Below are 19,510 nucleotides of genomic sequence, written 5' to 3' on the forward strand. Positions count from 1 at the left end.
GTTTACACCGACGGCTCGATGACTGACGGTCACATTGGCTTTGCCTATGCTCAAGGTGGCCATGTTGAACAGCATTCCTTACCCGGTGGCTGCAGTGTATTCACTGCAGAGCTGGTGGCCATATCTCATGCACTTCAGTATATCCGTTCATGACCTGGGAAGTCCTTTCTTTCATGTAGTGACTCCTTGAGCAGTCGTCTGGACCCCTGGTCATGTCGGAATCCCAGGAAATGAACTTGCTGACAGGCTGGCCAAACAGGATACACAGAAACCGCTTCTGGAGATTGGTCTTCCCGCAACTGACCTGCATTCATTATTACGCTGCAGGCTTTTTCAGCTTTGGGAGAGGAAATGGCAAAATCTCAGAATGCACAACAAATTGCGAGCCATTAAGGGTACCAGGAATGTGTGGAAGTCCTCGATGAGAGCCTCTCGCAGGGACTCCGTGGTTCTCTGCTGGCTCCACATGGGTCATGCCTGGGTGACCTACGGCTACCTCATGCGCTGTGAAGACCCGCCTCAGTGTTGGTGCAGCGCCCAGTTGACAGTGGCCCATATTCTTCTGCCCTGTCCTTCTTTGGCTGCCCTGCGGCTTCATCTCCGGTTGCTGGACTCGTTATCACTGATTTTAGCAGACAGTGTCTCTTCAACTGATTTGGTTTTATGTTTTATCCATGAGGGTGGGTTTTATCATTCAATCTGAGTTTTAGCCCATGTCATTTGTCCCTCTGTGTCCTCCACCGTAGTGCTTTTAGGGTGGAGATTTTAATGTGTTGCAGAGTGACTGGCTTCTCCTTTTTATTTTCATGGTCTGCCAGCCACTGTAATCTGCTTTCTTGTTTTACCATCTTCTAACTGTTTCTTCCGTGTCTCTGTTGTTTTCTTGTCCTCTTTTGTCCCTTCTAGTGTTCGTTGCCTTTCCTTCTTTCTTTTGGTTTTTCCTTTCTTGCCATTCTGTGTTATATGTATCATATGTTTGATTCTCACTCTTGAGGCTTTTGTTTTATTCAGAACAAGGGACTGATGACCACACAGTTTGGTGTCTCCCCCCCCCCCCCCCCCCTTCTTTTAAACCAACCAACCAATCAACCCCCTTAACCTTGAACAATATAACAAACCTTTCACTGATTGGTGACTGCTTCATTCTTTTTACTAGTCACACAATATGCTCCAGGTCATGATTAAGATTGAAAATCAGATGGTCCAACATATAAATGTGACTCATTTTCTCAATCACTGCTGGGACCTCTGCCAAGCCCCCTCAGATTGTGCACTCCATGTGTCCCTGCACAGTCCTCTTTGGTTAGTACCCATGATCTTTTCAAAGACATAAGGCTTTCGCCGCACTGCCCCTCCCTCCCCCCTCGCACCCACCCCCTGCCCCCACCATGACTTTTCCTGTGTCAGTTCGTTGGACCTACAGGATGCTCTCTCCGTTTACAGTAATGGTTCTAAAATGTGGATGGAGTGGTACATCTCCCGCTGACCAGGACTATCAGTTGTTGCTGGGATAGCCATTAAAAGGGCCTTGTGTTTTGTTAAACAGACACCTCCCCCCCCCTCCCGGACAGTGTTTTAATATTTAGTGGTTCAGTGAGCAGTATCCAGGCTAACCCTGTGATATCTCCTATTCGTGATCTGCTCTCTGATATTAGTTGTGCTACCTGCTCAGTTGCTTTACACTGGGTCCCAAGTTGTGTGTATGTCCCAGGGAATGAACTGCCTGACTGTTTGGCTAGAGAAGCTATTACTCACTGAACATTCGCTTTCACCATCCCAGATGCACATTTATGGATGCATATAAGATCTCTTCATACTTGAAGATGGAACACCACCAGGTGGGCTACTGCCCCCTCTAATAACCTCCAAACTGCCAAGATGATGTTGGCTGCATGCCACTCCTCCTCCTGTTGCTCCCAAATGAATCCACTATCCTTTGTTACCTCTGCACTGGTCGTACTATATTAACCCACAGTTTTAGGCTCTGGCCACTTCATGCACGTTTGTGCCAGAATTCACATAGACATGATAGACCACTGTTTGTTGGACGGAGCTGACCACACAAAGCGTTTTCACATGCTGTGTGCCCACAGACTGTTGGCTGCATGCAGCATGAATGAAACCACTTTGTTTCAGATAGCACTGGAAACACGTGTGAAGTGTGTCGCATTTTTATGATCTGGCTGTAAACTAAGCGGGCGAGCAGCCCCAGGTGAGCAGCCCCAGGTGAAATAGTGTTCCCCGGGAAAAGTGGTGTACAGGAAGACTAAGACTGTATCACATGTTTAGCAGTGAAGTTACTTCAAGAATACATTACTCTTTATCAATAACACCCTGGTTTAAATGAACCTTCCATTTTGTAAATGACTGACTATGTATTATCTCTTCATGAATACCAAGGACATTGCAGTTGTATGTCAACACTGTATAACATTAGGTAAAGCTTTATTAGAAATTATATTTATCAGTCTGTAATAGCTTAACTGAACAATCTGTCCACAATAAGAATTCTGAATGCATGTTTAGTTTTCAATACTGTTATCATGAGCACCATGTGTGCAATATAAGTATAACTCAAACTGTGACAGGCTTCCCTTGCCACAGATGAGCCCTTGGGGAGCCCTTGTGTGCCCTCTGACCTGCATACCAACCCAACCCATAGACTTTCAAATTTAAACTTTGGAGGCAACTACTTTGAGTCAGTATCTCACGTTGCATACAAAAAACACTTCTTGGTGTTACAAGGATGTAATAACTTCACTAAATGATTGCTCAGTGGAAGGGAAAGAGGTCTTGAACTGGAACTGCCGTATGGAGTTACAAGAGAACTGGATTTTGGCGTTGTAGTAAGGGCCTTAACATAACCCTTGTCCTCAAAGGCAACAAATTTAATCCACAGTGAATCTCTGCTTACTTGGCATGAGGAACATAATTGGAATCTTATAAATTAGTGCACTGTAGCAAATATGTGGGACATCTTGGACCAACATGCCAAATAGGATGGTATCCACCCTCTTTAGGTGACCTGTGTTAGTTGTTGTGGTAGAAGTGGTTAGACATTGATGATGTCTGCTATAATCAGAGTATTGCTGTATCATTTATTATACTGAATACTATTACTGTCATTGCTCATGGATGTGTTACACAGAATTAAGATGAAGATAAGTGTGTGTAATTAAATGATGTAGAAGAAAGGAGGTTAGGTATATGTAATATCTTGACATAAACTGATAAAGTTTGATTTATTATGCAATTAAAATGTGAAGTTATAAGTAAGTACCAGCAGTGATTAAGAAAAGATTATAGTCTTAAACATTGTTTCCTTGATGTTCTTGACAGTTGAATTTTATCCTTTGTACTAATAAAACTTTGTTTCTTCAGGCTTTCATGAGATGAGAGTTCTTCAGTTTTTCTCACTCTTTCTTCTTTGTGTCTGAAGGAGCTAACCCTTCAATATTTAACACATATTCTATTTCCTTCAGAGACAGGATTAAGCAGTTTTAAGAAATATTGAATGGCATACTGTGAGAACCAGCATATCTGATGTAAAGTGCTGAGACTCTTTGCCATTACCATCAACAGTAACACTACAGACAGTTTCAGCGTGTGTCAATAGGTCACTGGAATGAACTCCAGCTTTTAACAGCTAATATTTTGTGATTGGATATATAACTTTTTATGAATGTTGTAGGTTGTTTATTATAAGTAATTGTTGGTCTGGTTATATCAATAATCTGAACATGCCAGTTTTGATAGCTCTACAAACATTTATAATGTAACTTCTTTCCACAGTGCTTCTCACAGTTCATTCCATTGTTTGCTCCTTTTCGTTTTTTCCTCAAATGACTCAAAAGACAGTTACAGTAAGGTACTGAGTACTAACTGAAACTCTCTATATATGCCTTCATGTACCACCAGATAGTGATAAAATTCTGCAGTTTCAAGTATGAGATTGATTTTTTTGAGAACAGGGACAGATAACAAGGGCTAAAAAATAATGAAGTACACAACACAGCCTTGTTGTTGTTTTTGTGGTCTTCAGTCCAGAGACTGGTTTGATGGAGCTCTCCATGCTACTCTATTCTGTGCAAGCTTCTTCATCTCGCAGTACCTACTGCAACCAACATCCTTCTGAATCTGTTTAGTGTATTCATCTCTTGGTCTCCCGTTACGAGTTTTTCCCTCCACGCTGCCCTCCAATACTAAATAGGTAATCCCTTTATGCCTCAGAATATGTCCTACCAAGCGATTCTTCTTTCTAGTCAAGTTGTGCCACAAACTCCTCTTCTCTCAAATTCTGTTCAATACCTCTTCATTAGTTATGTGATCTACCCATCTAATCTTCAGCATTCTTCTGTAGCACCACATTTCGAAAGCTTCTATTCTCTTCTTGTCCAAACTATTTATCGTCCACGTTTCACTTCCTTGCATGGCTACACTCCATACAAATACTTTCAGAAACTACTTCCTGACATGTAAATCTATACTTGATTTTAACAAATTTCTCTTCTTCCGAAACGCTTTCCTTGCCATTGCCAGTCTACATTTTATATCCTCGCTACTTCGACCATCATCAGTTATTTTGCTCCCCAAATAGCAAATTTCATCTACTACTTTAAGTGTCTCATTTCCTAATCCATTTCCCTCAGCATCACCTGATTTAATTCGACTACATTCCATTATCCTCATTTTGCTTTTGTTGATGTTCATCTTATATTCTCTTTTCAAGACACTGTCCGTTCCGTTCAGATGCTCTTCCATGTCCTTTGCTGTCTCTGACAGAATTACAATGTCATCAGTGAACCTCAAAGTTTTTATTTCTTCTCCATGGATTTTAATTTCTACACCGAATTTTTCTTTTGTTTCCTTTACTGCTTGCTCAGTATACAGATTGAATAATATCGGGTATAGGCTACAACACTGTCTCACAACCTTCCCAGCCACTGCTTCCATTTCATGCCGCTCGACTCTTAAAACTGCCATCTGGTTTCTGTACTAATTGTAAATAGCCTTTCGCTCCCTGTATTTTACCCCCGCCACCTCCAGAATTTGAAAGAGAGTATTCCAGTCAACATTGTCAAAAGCTTTCTCTAAGTCTACAAATGCTAGAAACGTAGGTTTGCCTTTCCTTAATCTATTTTCTAAGATAAGTCGTAGGGTCAGTATTGCTTCACGTGTTCCAATATTTCTACGGAATCCAAACTGATCTTCCCTGAGGTCGGCTTCTACCAGTTTTTCCATTTGTCTGTAAAGAATTCATGTTAGTATTTTGCAGCCGTGGCCTATTAAACTGATAGTTCAGTAATTTTCACATCTGTCAACACCTGCTTTCTTTGGGATTGGAATTATTATATTCTTCTTGAAGTCTTAGATAAACATATTAATGCAATGATATTTTCTTGAGAATGAACCCATAGGTACATTAATGTGGATCAAAACTACTGCTTTATTTTTGTGTGTTAACTTGCTGCAATATCAGAAACTTCTTAAAACTTTGCAGTGATGCAGTGCTTTGACCACCGCATGTGATTGAAGGAAGTGCTTCTGTCACATCTTCAAATATTTGAAAACTCACTTGGAACTAAGCTGATGCAGCCGCACTCTTTTATTTTCTTGGGGAATAAGAAATTGGAATCTGAAGCAGATTTAATGACCCAATCTCTGATTTTGTCCTGAAGATCAATGCACATCAAACAAGATTTACGTCCATTTAAGAGAGGGTACAGAAGCAGATAACATTGTGTGTGCTGGGGGGGTTACTGTAATTTAATGCAAATTTCCATCAAGAATTCCAACAGCATTTTATTTAAGTTTCTTTGCTGTAGTGGACAGTATCAACAAAGTGCTGGAACATATTGTTTCATTTGAACAATCACTTAAGTAAACAATCAGGTTTCTGTCCATGTTTAGGGCCACCAGTGTCTGTATGAACCCCCCTGTATCTGCATTGTAGTGATTATATCACATGGACCCAGTGGAAATGATGGTGCCATTAATGGTTAGATCATAATCTTACAAGGATCATCACAAACTCTCCCCTCTTCATTTGACTGCTGAAGTTTTCTTTCATATCTCTTTCTCCAAAGGACCATTGTGTCAGCATACATGGGTGTATGTATTTATACAAAAAAATTCTTGTGTAGATCTTAGGTCATACATTCCTTACTCACATTGCCACCTGGAATGTGTCCTCATATATCCCATTCTTTCCTGCATTCATTGACAATCAGTTTGTCTTTTCATACCCTGTGATAACCCATGCCTCTTGGCACTCACAAATGAAATTTTTATACTGTTTCTTGCTTGTGGGTATTATTTGTTAAAAACACAAATGTTTCTGCTACACTGACATTTTTATTTTTTAAATAAATCTTGTACTGCTTTATTTCAGATGGCATCTCTATTAACGAGGAGCAATCAACGTCCAAGTAATGCACCAGGACAGACAAATGTGATTTAAATTGTTCCTCGTATATGGAAACTGAAGACTTAAATATCAAATATATTCCAAATTTTTCTGTATTATATTGTAGTATTTTTTAACTTATTTATATCTGACAAGTCTTCCTGTTCTTTTCACCACAATGGTATTCTTCTCTGTACATGTCAGTTTCTTACATTCCATAACTGCTTTTGCCATTGAGAAGTTTCTTCAGAAATAACATTGCTGCAATCCAACAAAATGGAGTATTTGCATTACTCCTATGTTCGGAAACAGTTGGCATCAATTTTTATCCTTTATTTCTGTCATTATCAAAACAATATGATCAGTAGTGAATACCATTTATCGTTGCATGATGTGTTGAAATTGTATATAATGTGACACAGTATGAGATGTAACACAGTATACTGAACAGAGACTTGAAAGGCCTCACATTGCGATGAGCTCACAATTTAATGAAAATATGTAAGTGTGTAAATTGCTTCACCACAAGATGTTATTTTGTAAACAAAGGACCTGTTTTGTCATTACCATGACTATTTGTAAATATTGTATAAAAGAGAGTTGTGCGTCATGGTTAACATGTAATTACTTATGACTGTTCACTGTAATGTGTGATTGTATTTATGCAAATGCACAGAGAGAGAGAGAGAGAGAGAGAGAGAGAGAGAGAGAGAGAGAGAGAGAGAGATTGATTGATTGATTGATTGATTGATTCATGGACTGTTTGATCTTCAGCACAATGCTGATATATATTTGTAAGGTTTTTTTCCTTGTCATACACTATTTAATAAAAAGTTTGTCTGTAAAATATGACCTGTTTTTCATGTATACATTGTGAGGCAAAAATTGGAGATAATCACTGTTGCTGAAGAATGGAGGCAGCTGTCAGGTTCTATTTTGCAAAAGGTCAGATGACTTACAGAGAAAAAGAGGAAACTGAGAGATGAATTTTGTCATCAATAAAGATATTTAAGATATTATCACTGTATGAAACAAAATGAGGAAATGACAGTCCATGGACTATAGCAAAGACATCTTTAAGGAAATTTAGGAACTGACAGCTGAATCGTACTAATGGAAGAATGATCATCGCCAAACTTCTGATGATACTCCCAGAAGTACGTGTATACTGTTAGTAATAACCAGAATATGCTACGGCTCCAATGTTGGAAGTTACATCCCTGAGGCTTTGCTGTCTCAAATCCCAGATGCTATGCCCTCCACAGGATGAGGGCGTGTGATACTATTGATAATTCTACATTAAGCATCATTACTCATTTGAATTTCAACAGTTCCGCTATTTGCTAGAAGTGAGTTCCATCATATTTCTCTGCATTCAGTAATACAGCAGTATTACAGCACAGTCTACTTGGCAGTAAATGCTGATCAGGATAAATACAAGTGTATAAGACCTAATGCTCACATTGAAGTAGATCACACTATACACCTTACGGCGTGAAGTTCAGTATCTGAAAGTTTTTAAGAGTTTATGGAAATATGGATTTCAGTTTACATTTTTAAAGAAGTAATAGCAATGTGGTTAACTTGGGTATAACATTACAATTATGAATTGTTGCTGTACTGATAATTTAGTGCTAGTATTTAGACACCTCTAGTACACAATGTTATTAATTAGTAGCCTCAATGCGAGAGGACTAGTTAGACTGGAGCCTTTGTTTTTGTAAATGATATTTCAAATGTTGAAATATTTTGTAGCTGTGGACATGACAAAACATTGTGCTAACACTCAGTATGATTAAAAATGTTGAAGCCTAGTACTATAGGCATGATCCAGAAACGTTGGAGTTAGTGGAAAACTGCTTGAGTACCATGACAAAAAAGAAGCAAAACTGATGTGAACCAATGTGAAAACTATGTTGACCACCTTCCCATTCCCCTGCCTTCTACATGATAGGGATAGTAATCGTGAATTCGTTTGACAGTGTACCACAATTAAACTGCAATAAAACCTTGAAGTGATAAATTCTTTGAGGAGCTGTAGACAATGAAAGTAATGTGCACTGTGATCATCAAAGAATTATCTCTTCTATTATGTCGATGCTCTTTTTATGATATGTTAAGGGTCGTGCACTTTTTGGTCAGCAAACAGAAAGATGACTTTTTCAATCACCATATTCAACAAAACTGGCTCCCTGTGACATTTTCCAATAGCTTAGACTGGCAAGAGACCTGAAAGGGAAATGTTTTCCTGTCGTAGAAAAGATAAACAAAAATCCGACAGTAAAAATCTTGCACTGGTGCTTAGTATTTATGCAAGAATTCAGTCAAGTAAATACAGGGTGTTTCAAAATGAATATATGGGTTTTCATGCCTTGCAGCATTTATTACATTCAACTTAAAATTATAAACAATACATCGAATGCAAGAGGATCTCAGACAGTTTTCGATGCAAGTGTTCAATGTGAGCACCATTGAGTCGATAGGCGAATTCATCCCAAACTTTGATCAGTGCATCTGGAGAAATTGTTGCAACAGTGCTGTTTCTAAGGTCGCATGGATCAGCTGATAGCAGAGACACATATACTCGATACTTCATTAACTCCCAAAGAGAAAAATCGCATGATGTAAGATTGTGTGTCAAAATTGAGGTCATGCAAAACGAGCTCCGTCATCCGGCCACTTGCGGCCAATTGAGCGGTCGGGTACAGAGTCATTTAACCAATTGTGTACTGAGTTATACCAGTGAGAAGGTGCACCACTTTGCTGCCGGATCAAGTTCTCTTGAAGCTTCTTGTAACTGAGGAAAGAGCCATAGTTCTAGCATATGAACATAAGAAACACCAGTTAGTTGCTTCATTGACAAAGAAAGGCCTATAAACTTTCTGCCTGGATATGGCACAAAAAAAAAAAAAAATTCAATTTAGGGTAGTCTCATTGCAAGTATACCATCTCGTCAGGATTTGCTGACCCGCAGATGCGCACATAATGTGTTTTCTCATTTCCACTTGGGTGAAATATCGATTCATCACTGAAGACAAAAATTTTCGTTGTCATGCAGCAACATTTCGTTTGCAATGTTGGCACATAAATCATAGTCTGTAGGCTGTAGAGCTCTTAACAGCTGCAAATGATAAGGACGTAATTACAAGCATTTCCTTAAGTCTCCACAGACACACCACTGGAACTACTAATTCACGATTAGCCTTCCGAACTGATTCCTTGGAGTAAGCATGACACTCACTCGGTCAGCAAGTTCTTCAGTCACTCTTTGTCCTTCCGTATCCTTCCCTTTGCACACAGGTATACTGACAAAACTGAGTTGCTCTTTCATTTGATGTATTAATTATAATTTTAAGTTGAATGTAATAAATGCTACAAAGCCTTAAAACCTGTATATTCATTTTGAAACACCCTGTATTTAAGGCTTTGAAGTATATTACACTTAACGTTTCTCTTGCTTGCACCCAGTCACTAGAACACTGACATACTGTTGGTGTCAGTGAAAGTACATATGTACCTGCATTTGTATAATTAGCAGTGAGTCTCTCAAGAGCAAGAAGCCATATGAAGTTAGAAATACTTGTGTAGAAGATATAGAAAACTTTTTTCCTTCCTTGGATCTTTCTACACCATGTTTTTTGTTAAGAAGGAACTAAGTAAAGCCATGAGATAGAAGTCTGTTGTCTTGCCATTTTCGTTCTTGGGCCACCTTCCTGACTGACAGTACAGAGAATAACGTAACCATTAAATGCATGGTGTATAATTAATTTCAGACCATTAGAACTGGTAAGTGTTAGTGCAGGCAAGGCTGTTGAGATACTCTCCAGGAGATAGGTCCTCTCCAATTAGACACACACATTCTTAGCACTGAATTCTCAATGGAAAAGTGCTTTATGTGGCAGAATAGTTGGCCTGTGTTTGTCAAATGTGTAACTTGTTTGCCTCATTTAAGGCTGGTTTATTTACAACTGTATTCCACATGTTTGTATGCTACTCAAGGATAGTATAATCCTCTTGAGCAATGAAGCTACAAGTTCTCAAATATTGGTTTTGTACCAGTACTTTTTGATGAATTTGAAGAATTTTACTGAAAAACACACATCAGCGATTCTCAGTTGTGTAGCATCAGCTATATTATGTTGCATAAACTTTAACCTACTGTCATAGCTAAAATTGCTAACACACACCTGCGAGGTGGTGCTCGTCTCTGAGCTGAACTTGCTTGAATCTTGGTGGCATATGAAATTTTCATTGCTGGTATTTGGCCGGCAAGGAGAGGAGATATGGTGGCATGAAGTTTCAGATCACCAGTCTGTGTGCCAATGTCCTGGGTTAAAACTCCAATCCTCTCCACAGTGAGGGAATTTGACACTCAGTGATGATCCGTGTGTCAGATGGGGACGTTAGTGTCAGTGGCCCTGTTGGTGCTATTCGTGAAGTGTAGAGTATGTGCTTGGCACTGCGTTTCACTCTCTCCCTTTCTTTCATCCATAATAACACAAACCCAACAACATACTGTACAATCACTCGTCACAGTCATCCACATGACACACACACTCTTGACACTTCATAACAGGTCGGAGGAAGGCAATGGCACAATAATTCCACTGGGACCTCACTATGAGCGGTGGTGTGGAATTCCTGGATCTACATTCTCCGAGTATGAGATTATTTCATTGTTATAGACTATTTGCAACTTTTTTCACAAATTTCCTTCAACATTTTTAGTGTGGCATGGTCATTCATTCCTGGAGTAATACATTGTTTCCCAATTTTACTGCAGATGTCTACAGGGTTATTACAAATGATTGAAGCGATTTCACAGCTCTACAATAACTTTATTATTTGAGATATTTTCACAATGCTTTGCACACACATACAAATACTCAAAAAGTTTTTTTAGGCATTCACAAATGTTCTATATGTGCCCCTTTAGTGATTCGGCAGACATCAAGCCAACAATAAAGTTCCTCCGACACTCCGCGCAGCATGTCCCCATCAATGAGTTCGAAAGCATTGTTGATGCGAGCTCGCAATTCTGGCACGTTTCTTGGTAGAGGAGCTTTAAACACTGAATCTTTCACATAACCCCACAGAAAGAAATCGCATGGGTTTAAGTCGGGAGAGCGTGGAGGCCATGACATGAATTGCTGATCATGATCTCCACCACGACCGATCCATCGGTTTTCCAATCTCCTGTTTAAGAAATGCCGAACATCATGATCGAAGTGCGGTGGAGCACCATCCTGTTTAAAGATGAAGTCGGCGCTGTCGGTCTCCAGTTGTGGCATGAGCCAATTTTTCAGCATGTCCAGATACACGTGTCCTGTAACGTTTTTTTTGCAGAAGAAAAAGGGGCCGTAAACTTTAAACCGTGAGATTGCACAAAACATGTTAGCTTTTGGTGAATTGCGAATTTGCTGCACGAATGCGTGAGGATTCTCTACTGCCCAGATTCGCACATTGTGTCTGTTCACTTCACCATTAAGAAAAAATGTTGCTTCATCACTGAAAACAAGTTTCGCACTGAACGCATCCTCTTCCATGAGCTGTTGCAACCGCGCCGAAAATTCAAAGCGTTTGACTTTGTCATTGGGTGTCAGGGCTTGTAGCAATTGTAAACGGTAAGGCTTCTGCTTTAGCCTTTTCCGTAAGATTTTCCAAACCGTCGGCTGTGGTACGTTTAGCTCCCTGCTTGCTTTATTCGTCGACTTCCGTGGGCTACGCGTGAAACTTGCCCGCACGCGTTCAACCGTTTCTTCGCTCACTGCAGGCCGACCCGTTGATTTCCCCTTACAGAGGCATCCAGAAGCTTTAAACTGCGCACACCATCGCCGAATGGAGTTAGCAGTTGATGGATCTTTGTTGAACTTCGTCCTGAAGTGTTGTTGCACTGTTATGACTGACTGATGTGAGTGCATTTCAAGCACGACATACGCTTTCTCGGCTCCTGTGGCCATTTTGTCTCACTGCACTCTAGAGCGCTCTGGCGGCAGAACCCTGAAGTGCGGCTTCAGCCGAACAAAACTTTATGAGTTTTTCTACGTATCTGTAGTGTGTCGTGACCATATGTCAATGAATGGAGCTACAGTGAATTTATGAAATCGCTTCAATCATTTGTAATAGCCCTGTATATAGATGGTCTATACAAGGGCGATGTTCTTGAGGACAATATTATGGAAAAGGAAGAGGATGTAGATGAAGATGAAATGGGAGATATGACACTGCGTGAAGAGTTTGACCATCATCTTCAAAATCTTTTTATTTTCCAATTTTTTATTCTTCTCATTATTGCTCATTCACACTCTGTATACATTTTCCAATGTTCTGTAATTTCCTCCTTGCCTGCGTATTATTACTATTCAATATTTATCGAAGACACAGTATTTTCTTGCATTTTTATCCATTTTTTCCAACCGTGTTCTTACTTTTGGGTACATTGTTACTGTGTTCTCGATCTACGCAAATTTATTTTACAGCCAGTCATCTCAATCTTCTTTTTTTACTTCTTTTCCCAGTGTTTTATGATTTATTCTTTCTTCCAGCACACTAAGGACTTGTCTCTCCTGCAAATGATTTGTATGGCATGCAAAATGTGTTTCGTATTTCATTAATGCTTGTTTTGTTAGCTCATCTACTTTTATTCCCAGTTAATTTTATTTTTAATATGCTCTTAAGCATCTGTTTTGACCTTAATTTAAAATGAGATCCTTTTTATCTCCGGTTTCTATATTGTTTATTCTTGACGCATATTGCTATCCATTACAAGTTTAAGACATCAATAAATATTGCTTTCTGGTCAAGTTTAGCTTTTTTATCAGTCCTCTTTTTCATAATGTGTAATTGTACACACAACAAACCAAAAATCATATCTTTCAAAACATCAAACTTCGTTTTGACCTAAAATGCTATGCTGTCAGTCTTAATGGTGGACAAACAGAAAAAGAGTTAAGATGCCTATAAACTATTTAACTTTCATTATGCTTCAAAGCTATGGAGAACTATACCCCTCCCCCACTTCTCTCCCTTCCATCTCTATCATCCTCTCTTCATCCCCCCCCTCCCCCGTCTATCTTTCTTCCTCCCCCTCCTATCTTTCTTCCTCCCCCTCCCATCTCTGTCAGCCCCCCCCTCCTTCCATACACCCCACCCCCCAAAAAAAGGTCATATGGTTATGTGTACTTATGCTATAGTCATACCAACATCATTTGTGTTCTGATAATAATTCATAGTTTCGAAGAATAATGGAATTTCAGCAGTTAAAGGAACTTCTCCATTAGATTTGCACACCCATCTACCGCTCAGTACTTGACTGTCAGTTTGAATGGTGTTCTGTCCTCTTAGCGTAGTTCGATATTTCTTCATGATTTACTATTGATACTGCCATTTTATTAATACACTGTTAATCTTTTTCACCTACTTGAATTTATTGCTTTAATTCAAGTTTTTTGATTAATTTATGGATCATCCTCTAATGCTTTATGTCTTTTGGTTTTAGGTATGGATGACTTTGTGAAATCTTATAAAAAGTTTGATTTCTGTTGTGGCCTTTCATCTCTTCTTTCCAGGTTTTGTACATGTTTTTTATGTTGAATTCTGCTTCTACCAATTTGTGAGCAGATTTTTCTCTTTTTAAAATTTTGGTTATGTAAAATGCAGTGGAATCACTGTGGGATTACATACTTTAGTTGAGTCAGTCAATAACTCCTTTTTTTTCTTTACTACTGAGCATTACTGTTACCACATGCTATCCTATTTTGTGCTTTGATTACCCCTGATTTATTACCTTTTACACCCAGATTTAATTTTAGCAGTTATATTTTTTACTTGTTTGGATTGTTTGCTGTGTATCAATGTGTGAAATGCTACGTATCTCATTAGACATACTTACAGTTTGAAATCATGTCAATTTGCAGACCTTTATTGTTAGCTGGGATCATATTACTGTCTATTTTCACAAATATTTTTGTTGACTACTGGAATGCTTTAAATGGCACATATCAATTTGGGGGCAGCTTTTCTTTTAAAATAGTTTCGTTGGGCAAAGAATGGGGGGAATTTATTTGCAGATATCTAACATTTAGTCTAGAGAAATGGACAGTTCTCTCCGCAGATTAAAAAAAGGCTTCAAACTAAACTATGTAGATAAAGCGTAAAAGTGAAAGATATTTTTAATATTATAAATTTATTTTCATTGTACTCATCTATACATATGTAACTTACATGCTTTGTACATCATTTTTCAGAAAAGTGGAAAGTAGCTTACAACAAGTTATTTGTCTATTTATAAGATAGGAAGGAATACATATGCATTAACAGCACAGAAAAAAAATCCCATAACGGCATTTCATTTCTGAAAACCGGTGCCAAATATCACAGCAGACAGTGTTGACTGTTGTTGCACCTAGTCCCGTGCAACCATTCCATTTATGATGTTAGCCAGGGCATTTCTCCTTCGTCTCCAGGAGCCAAGCCCTTGGGCATGGCATTGTAGTGTCCTGTACCATGTCTTTGTTCTTTCCCCATCCTCACCCTGGGGAGTAAGAAAAATAAATTATTTATCAATAAATTTTCATCAGCTGGTCTACAGACATTACAAATTTCTAAAGTATGTCATTTTCCTGAGGAGGCTGTTGTTTTACTTAATTATTTAGCTATTAGCTAATCTATCAAACTACATCACAATAAATGCTGGTGTACTGTTACATTCCACACATCACTAAGAGAAAAAAACATGGCATCTCTAGTAAGAATTTCACACAGCCATTGTAACTATGGGCACAACTATCACAGATGTGAAGTCCATATGTCACTGTTCCATAGAGCACAACGTATTTTAAATTGTTATTCATGCCATGCTAATGGATTCTAATGTGTTATGTGTATTGGTACACAGTAGTTGCTGGAAGGATCCACTCTTTCAATTTCACATATGGATTTCACATCTGTGATAGTTACAGGCATGCTTGTACCTACTACAGTTGTGTGTAACTTGTATTAGAAACGCCTTCACATGTTACTTTTTTTCCTGAACTGATGTGTGGAATGTAACATAATATAAAGATAACAATTTTTATTGTGAAATAAAAGGGCCAGAAGTTACACTTTATTTCATTATTTAGTAATAAGCTTATTTTAAAAAAGAATGGGCTACAGAGGAAAAAAACTTCCTTTAAGTTATTTAGCGGTAAGTGATCCTTACTTCTTACAGTGAAATGCCCCGATGAAACATTTTTCTGTGGAACCATTTTTTATACAGTCACATTCAATATGAAATTTTGTCAAATGAAATACATGGTAGTGGACGAAGTTACTTGCCTTGAAAATATAGGTTTCCTTAGATGCCAATTCTTGCACTTCAAAGTAGTCTTCCCAATCAGTCTCACAACATACTATGCACTTGTCAAGGAACAGGGGATCCTGCCAAAAGAGAAAGACTGTTTTAGAGCTTGAACTAGAAGATATAAAATATTTATTAATTTTTCTGTGAAACAGTTGACTCACCCTTAATAATGAATATCTGCCACTCTTTTCTCTGACAAGTAACAAGGTAGCTTCACGAACCCCAGTCTTGCGGGGAAACATCAATAAATCATCAGGCGGCTCAATTTGATATTCCTCAGACAGCTGCAACACAAATGCATATAAAACGGTTAAGATTCAGATGTTACCTTTGGCAAGGAAAGCAATTTTACAATAATTCATGTTAAGATTCAGGAAAGGCAGTATGGAACAGTATCTTTGGTTTACAAAATGCTGTTCTTATTAGGATGATACAAATAATATAAATGAAGGATGTCCAAGAAGTGAGCCTCCATATAACATGATCAGTAAAAGAAATTTAAAAAAAATGGTTCTGTCATAGTAAGTTATGCTAAATTGAATATTTACAATATGAACTGCACAATGCTATTCTCTCACTGGCCCATCCTGTTCTTCCCCCAGTGGTTATTGTAGTATCAAGGTAGTATATTATGTGCAGCCCAGAAATACTCATCTTTGGATGTGGTACAGGTAAGCTAAAAGGCTGGACACCTCTGACAAAAATAACTTGTCATGACATTATGCAGTTACATCAAACAAATTATATACTATACGCAGTCATTGTTCAGTAAAGTGTGAGGTTTAATATTTCAGTATAACTGTGGAATTTTTTTTTAAATTGCGGGAAACGGTGTATATTGAAGTCATCAGGCTAGTGGCGATGCAGCAGAGGCACCAGCTGTGACTACAGGCAGCCACACATCATTCAATGTGTTCAATACACGCATAAAAAAAGTTTTGCATCACCCCGGTTCCCAGAACTCCTGAAGATAGATGTTGACTGTGGATATTGTGTCACAGACATAGTCCCTTTGACTGTTCAGAGATGTCACTAAACCGCCCAAAGATGTAAACAACCATGCATGAGCAGCGCCTATTAGACGGAGAGGGTCTGGGAGCCAATCATTTCCAGTCATTCCAAGGGAAGTGTCCAGGCATCTCAGAGTGAACCAAAGTGACGTCGTTTAGACATGAAGCGGATACAGAGAGACAGGAACTGTCGATGACATGCCTCACTCAGCTGAGTGTTGCATTTGCCTTCAACCAGACAATCGTTGGAGATGTGTTTGGAGGAAACCCGATTCCCTGATGTTTTGGGGTGGCATTACGTGGGGCCAACATACGCCGCTGGTGGTCCCAGAAGACAGCGTAATGGCTGTACAATATGTGACTGCCATCCTCCGACCGGTAGTGCAACCATATTGGCAGAATGTTGGCAAGGCATTTGTCTTCATGGATGACAATTTGCGCCCCCATCGTGCACGTATTGTGAATGACTTCCTTCAGGATAATGACGTTGCTTGACTAGAGTGGTCAGCATGTTCTCCAGACCAGACATGAACCCTATCAAAAATGCGTGGGATAGATTGAAAAGGGCTGTTTATGGGCAACGTGAGCCACCAACCACTCTGAGGGATCCACGCCGAATCGCCATTGATGAGTGGGACAATCTGGACCAACAGTTCCTTGATGAACTTGTGGATAGCATGCTATGACGAATACAGGCATGCCTCAATGCAAGAGGATGTGCTGCTGGGTATTAGAGGTAACGGTGTGTACAGCAATCTGGACCACCACCTCTAAAGGTCTCATTGTGTGGTGGTACAACATGCAATGTGTGGTTTTCATGAGCAATAAAAAGGGCAGAAATGATGTTTATGTTAATCTCTTTTCCAATTTTCTGTACAGGTTCCGGAACTCTTGGAACCAAGGTGATGCAAAATTTCTTTTGATGTGTGAATTACATCTCTCACACTATATCTTAAAAGACTAACATTGCAAATTCAACATAAATCAAAATTTTATTATTGCACCTGATTCAAAAGAAAAGTCTACTTTCATAATCATACAGGGTGAATGAGAAAGAATGTCCCTTTTCAGTTGGCAGTTGTGACTGTGGGCGCATGCAACGGTAGCCAGTGACATGCTAGCCGGATTTATTTATTTATTTATTTATTTGTCCAGATAAATCTCTTTTTAAGTACATATATTGTACACAGGATATTGGACAGAAAAACCTTTTAAGCTATTGGATTTTCAAATGTCAAACATATATTTTATAAATTTTTATGACAAATTGGATCTATACAGTTAATAATTACAAATTTTTGAAATATTGTATTTTTATAACTTATTTCTACAATGAAAGATACAAATTACATTTTTTTCTTGCATAAGATACTGAGAGATTGAATAGTAGCAGTTTTTCAGAAGGTAGGATGTTACAGACTTTTTAAAGCTTTGTAGTTCAGTAAGAGATTTCATATGTCTTGGTAATCTGTTGCAAAGTTTTGTTCCTGCATGATGTACACCTTTTTGGCATAATATACACATTTTTGGCATAATGTGGTGTTACAATGATTAGCATGTATGTCATTGTCTGACCTGGTACTGTAATCATGGTCAGTTTTGTTTTGAGGAAAAAGGTTTTCTTTTCTCAGTATGCTTTTTTTGACATGCATGACTATTTCCAGTATATAAATGCAGGGAAGGGGTAGGATCTTTAAAGAAAGGTTTGCATGACTTTCCGCTGCTCACTTGTTTCATTATTCTTATAATTGCCTTTTGTTTCCTGAAAACTGTTATGACTGGATGTACATTTCCCCAGAAAGTGATACCGTACTTCAGTATTGAATGTACACGAGCAAAGTATACAGCCCTAACTGTTTCTGCACTAGCACTGTTGCAGAGAATTCTTACCACAGAGCTCAATTTTGCTAGTTTTGAATTTAGGGCTGTGATATGAGTGTTCCATTTCAGATTTTCCTGGATATGAATCCCAAGAAATTTAGTTTCATTTACAGCACTAATGTTTTGGCTACCTATACGTATTACAGGTTGTGCCGGATTTTTATTTTGATCAGTGTGGAAATTCATGAGTACTGTTTTTTGGGGATTAACTATTAGCCTGTTTCTGGAAAACCATTCAGACACTCCTTTTGTAATATCTTTTTGCAGATGCAGTAAGATTTTCTTCATTATTCCCTTCAATCAATAGACTGGTGTCATCTGCAAATAGTACTGGTTCAGAATCCCCAATGTGTGATGGGAAATCATTAATGTAGACCAAAAAAAGAAAGGGACCTAAAATGGAGCCCTGTGGAACACCATGACTTAGTCCACATGGTTCTGAAAGGAGTACCTGGAGTTCATTTCCTTCCGTGTACTTAATTTCAGTTACCTGAGAGCGATATTCCAAATATGATTTAATCCACTGATTTGGCACAACTCTTACATCATACCATTCGAGCTTCCTCAGGAGTATAGAATGATCAATCAAATCAAAAGCTTTTGTTAGGTCCAACAATAAACCAGAGATATTTTTGTGGTTGTCCACTGCATTTAAGACATGGTTTATCAGATTGAAAGTGGCAGTTTCAATTTATCTCTGTGGTCTGAAGCCATGTTGACATCCAGAAATAATATTATTCTTGTCGAAGAGTGTAATTAGTTTTGAAAGGAACACTTTTTCAATAATTTCCAAAAACCCTGACAATAGGGACACAGGCCTATAGTTACCCATACATTGATGATCACCTTTTTTATATAGGTGTATTACTT

General features: G+C 38.6%; 2 protein-coding genes across 4 annotated transcripts in view; one reads left to right on the forward strand and one right to left on the reverse strand.

Annotated features, from left to right (window-relative positions):
• LOC124789953 (uncharacterized Golgi apparatus membrane protein-like protein CG5021) overlaps window positions 1-7,255 on the forward strand; it is a 72,606-nt gene extending 65,351 nt beyond the window's left edge. For all 3 annotated transcript variants that reach the window (XM_047257483.1, XM_047257484.1, XM_047257485.1), the window contains one exon: window positions 6,392-7,255. In XM_047257483.1, the coding sequence (XP_047113439.1) occupies window positions 6,392-6,460 (69 nt within the window). In that variant the 3' untranslated portion in view covers window positions 6,461-7,255. The remainder of the gene's footprint in view (window positions 1-6,391) is intronic.
• Window positions 7,256-14,597: 7,342 nt separating this feature from the next.
• Window positions 14,598-19,510, reverse strand: part of LOC124788892 — a 123,556-nt gene continuing 118,643 nt past the window's right edge. Inside the window, exons 13-15 of the mRNA XM_047256173.1 lie at window positions 15,911-16,033; window positions 15,725-15,826; window positions 14,598-14,939 (exon numbers count right to left, since the gene is read on the reverse strand). Coding sequence (XP_047112129.1) covers window positions 14,811-14,939; window positions 15,725-15,826; window positions 15,911-16,033 — 354 coding nt within the window. The 3' untranslated portion in view covers window positions 14,598-14,810. The remainder of the gene's footprint in view (window positions 14,940-15,724; window positions 15,827-15,910; window positions 16,034-19,510) is intronic.

This window comes from Schistocerca piceifrons, chromosome 3 (assembly GCF_021461385.2).
Source record: "Schistocerca piceifrons isolate TAMUIC-IGC-003096 chromosome 3, iqSchPice1.1, whole genome shotgun sequence".
Lineage (NCBI taxonomy): Eukaryota > Metazoa > Arthropoda > Insecta > Orthoptera > Acrididae > Schistocerca > Schistocerca piceifrons.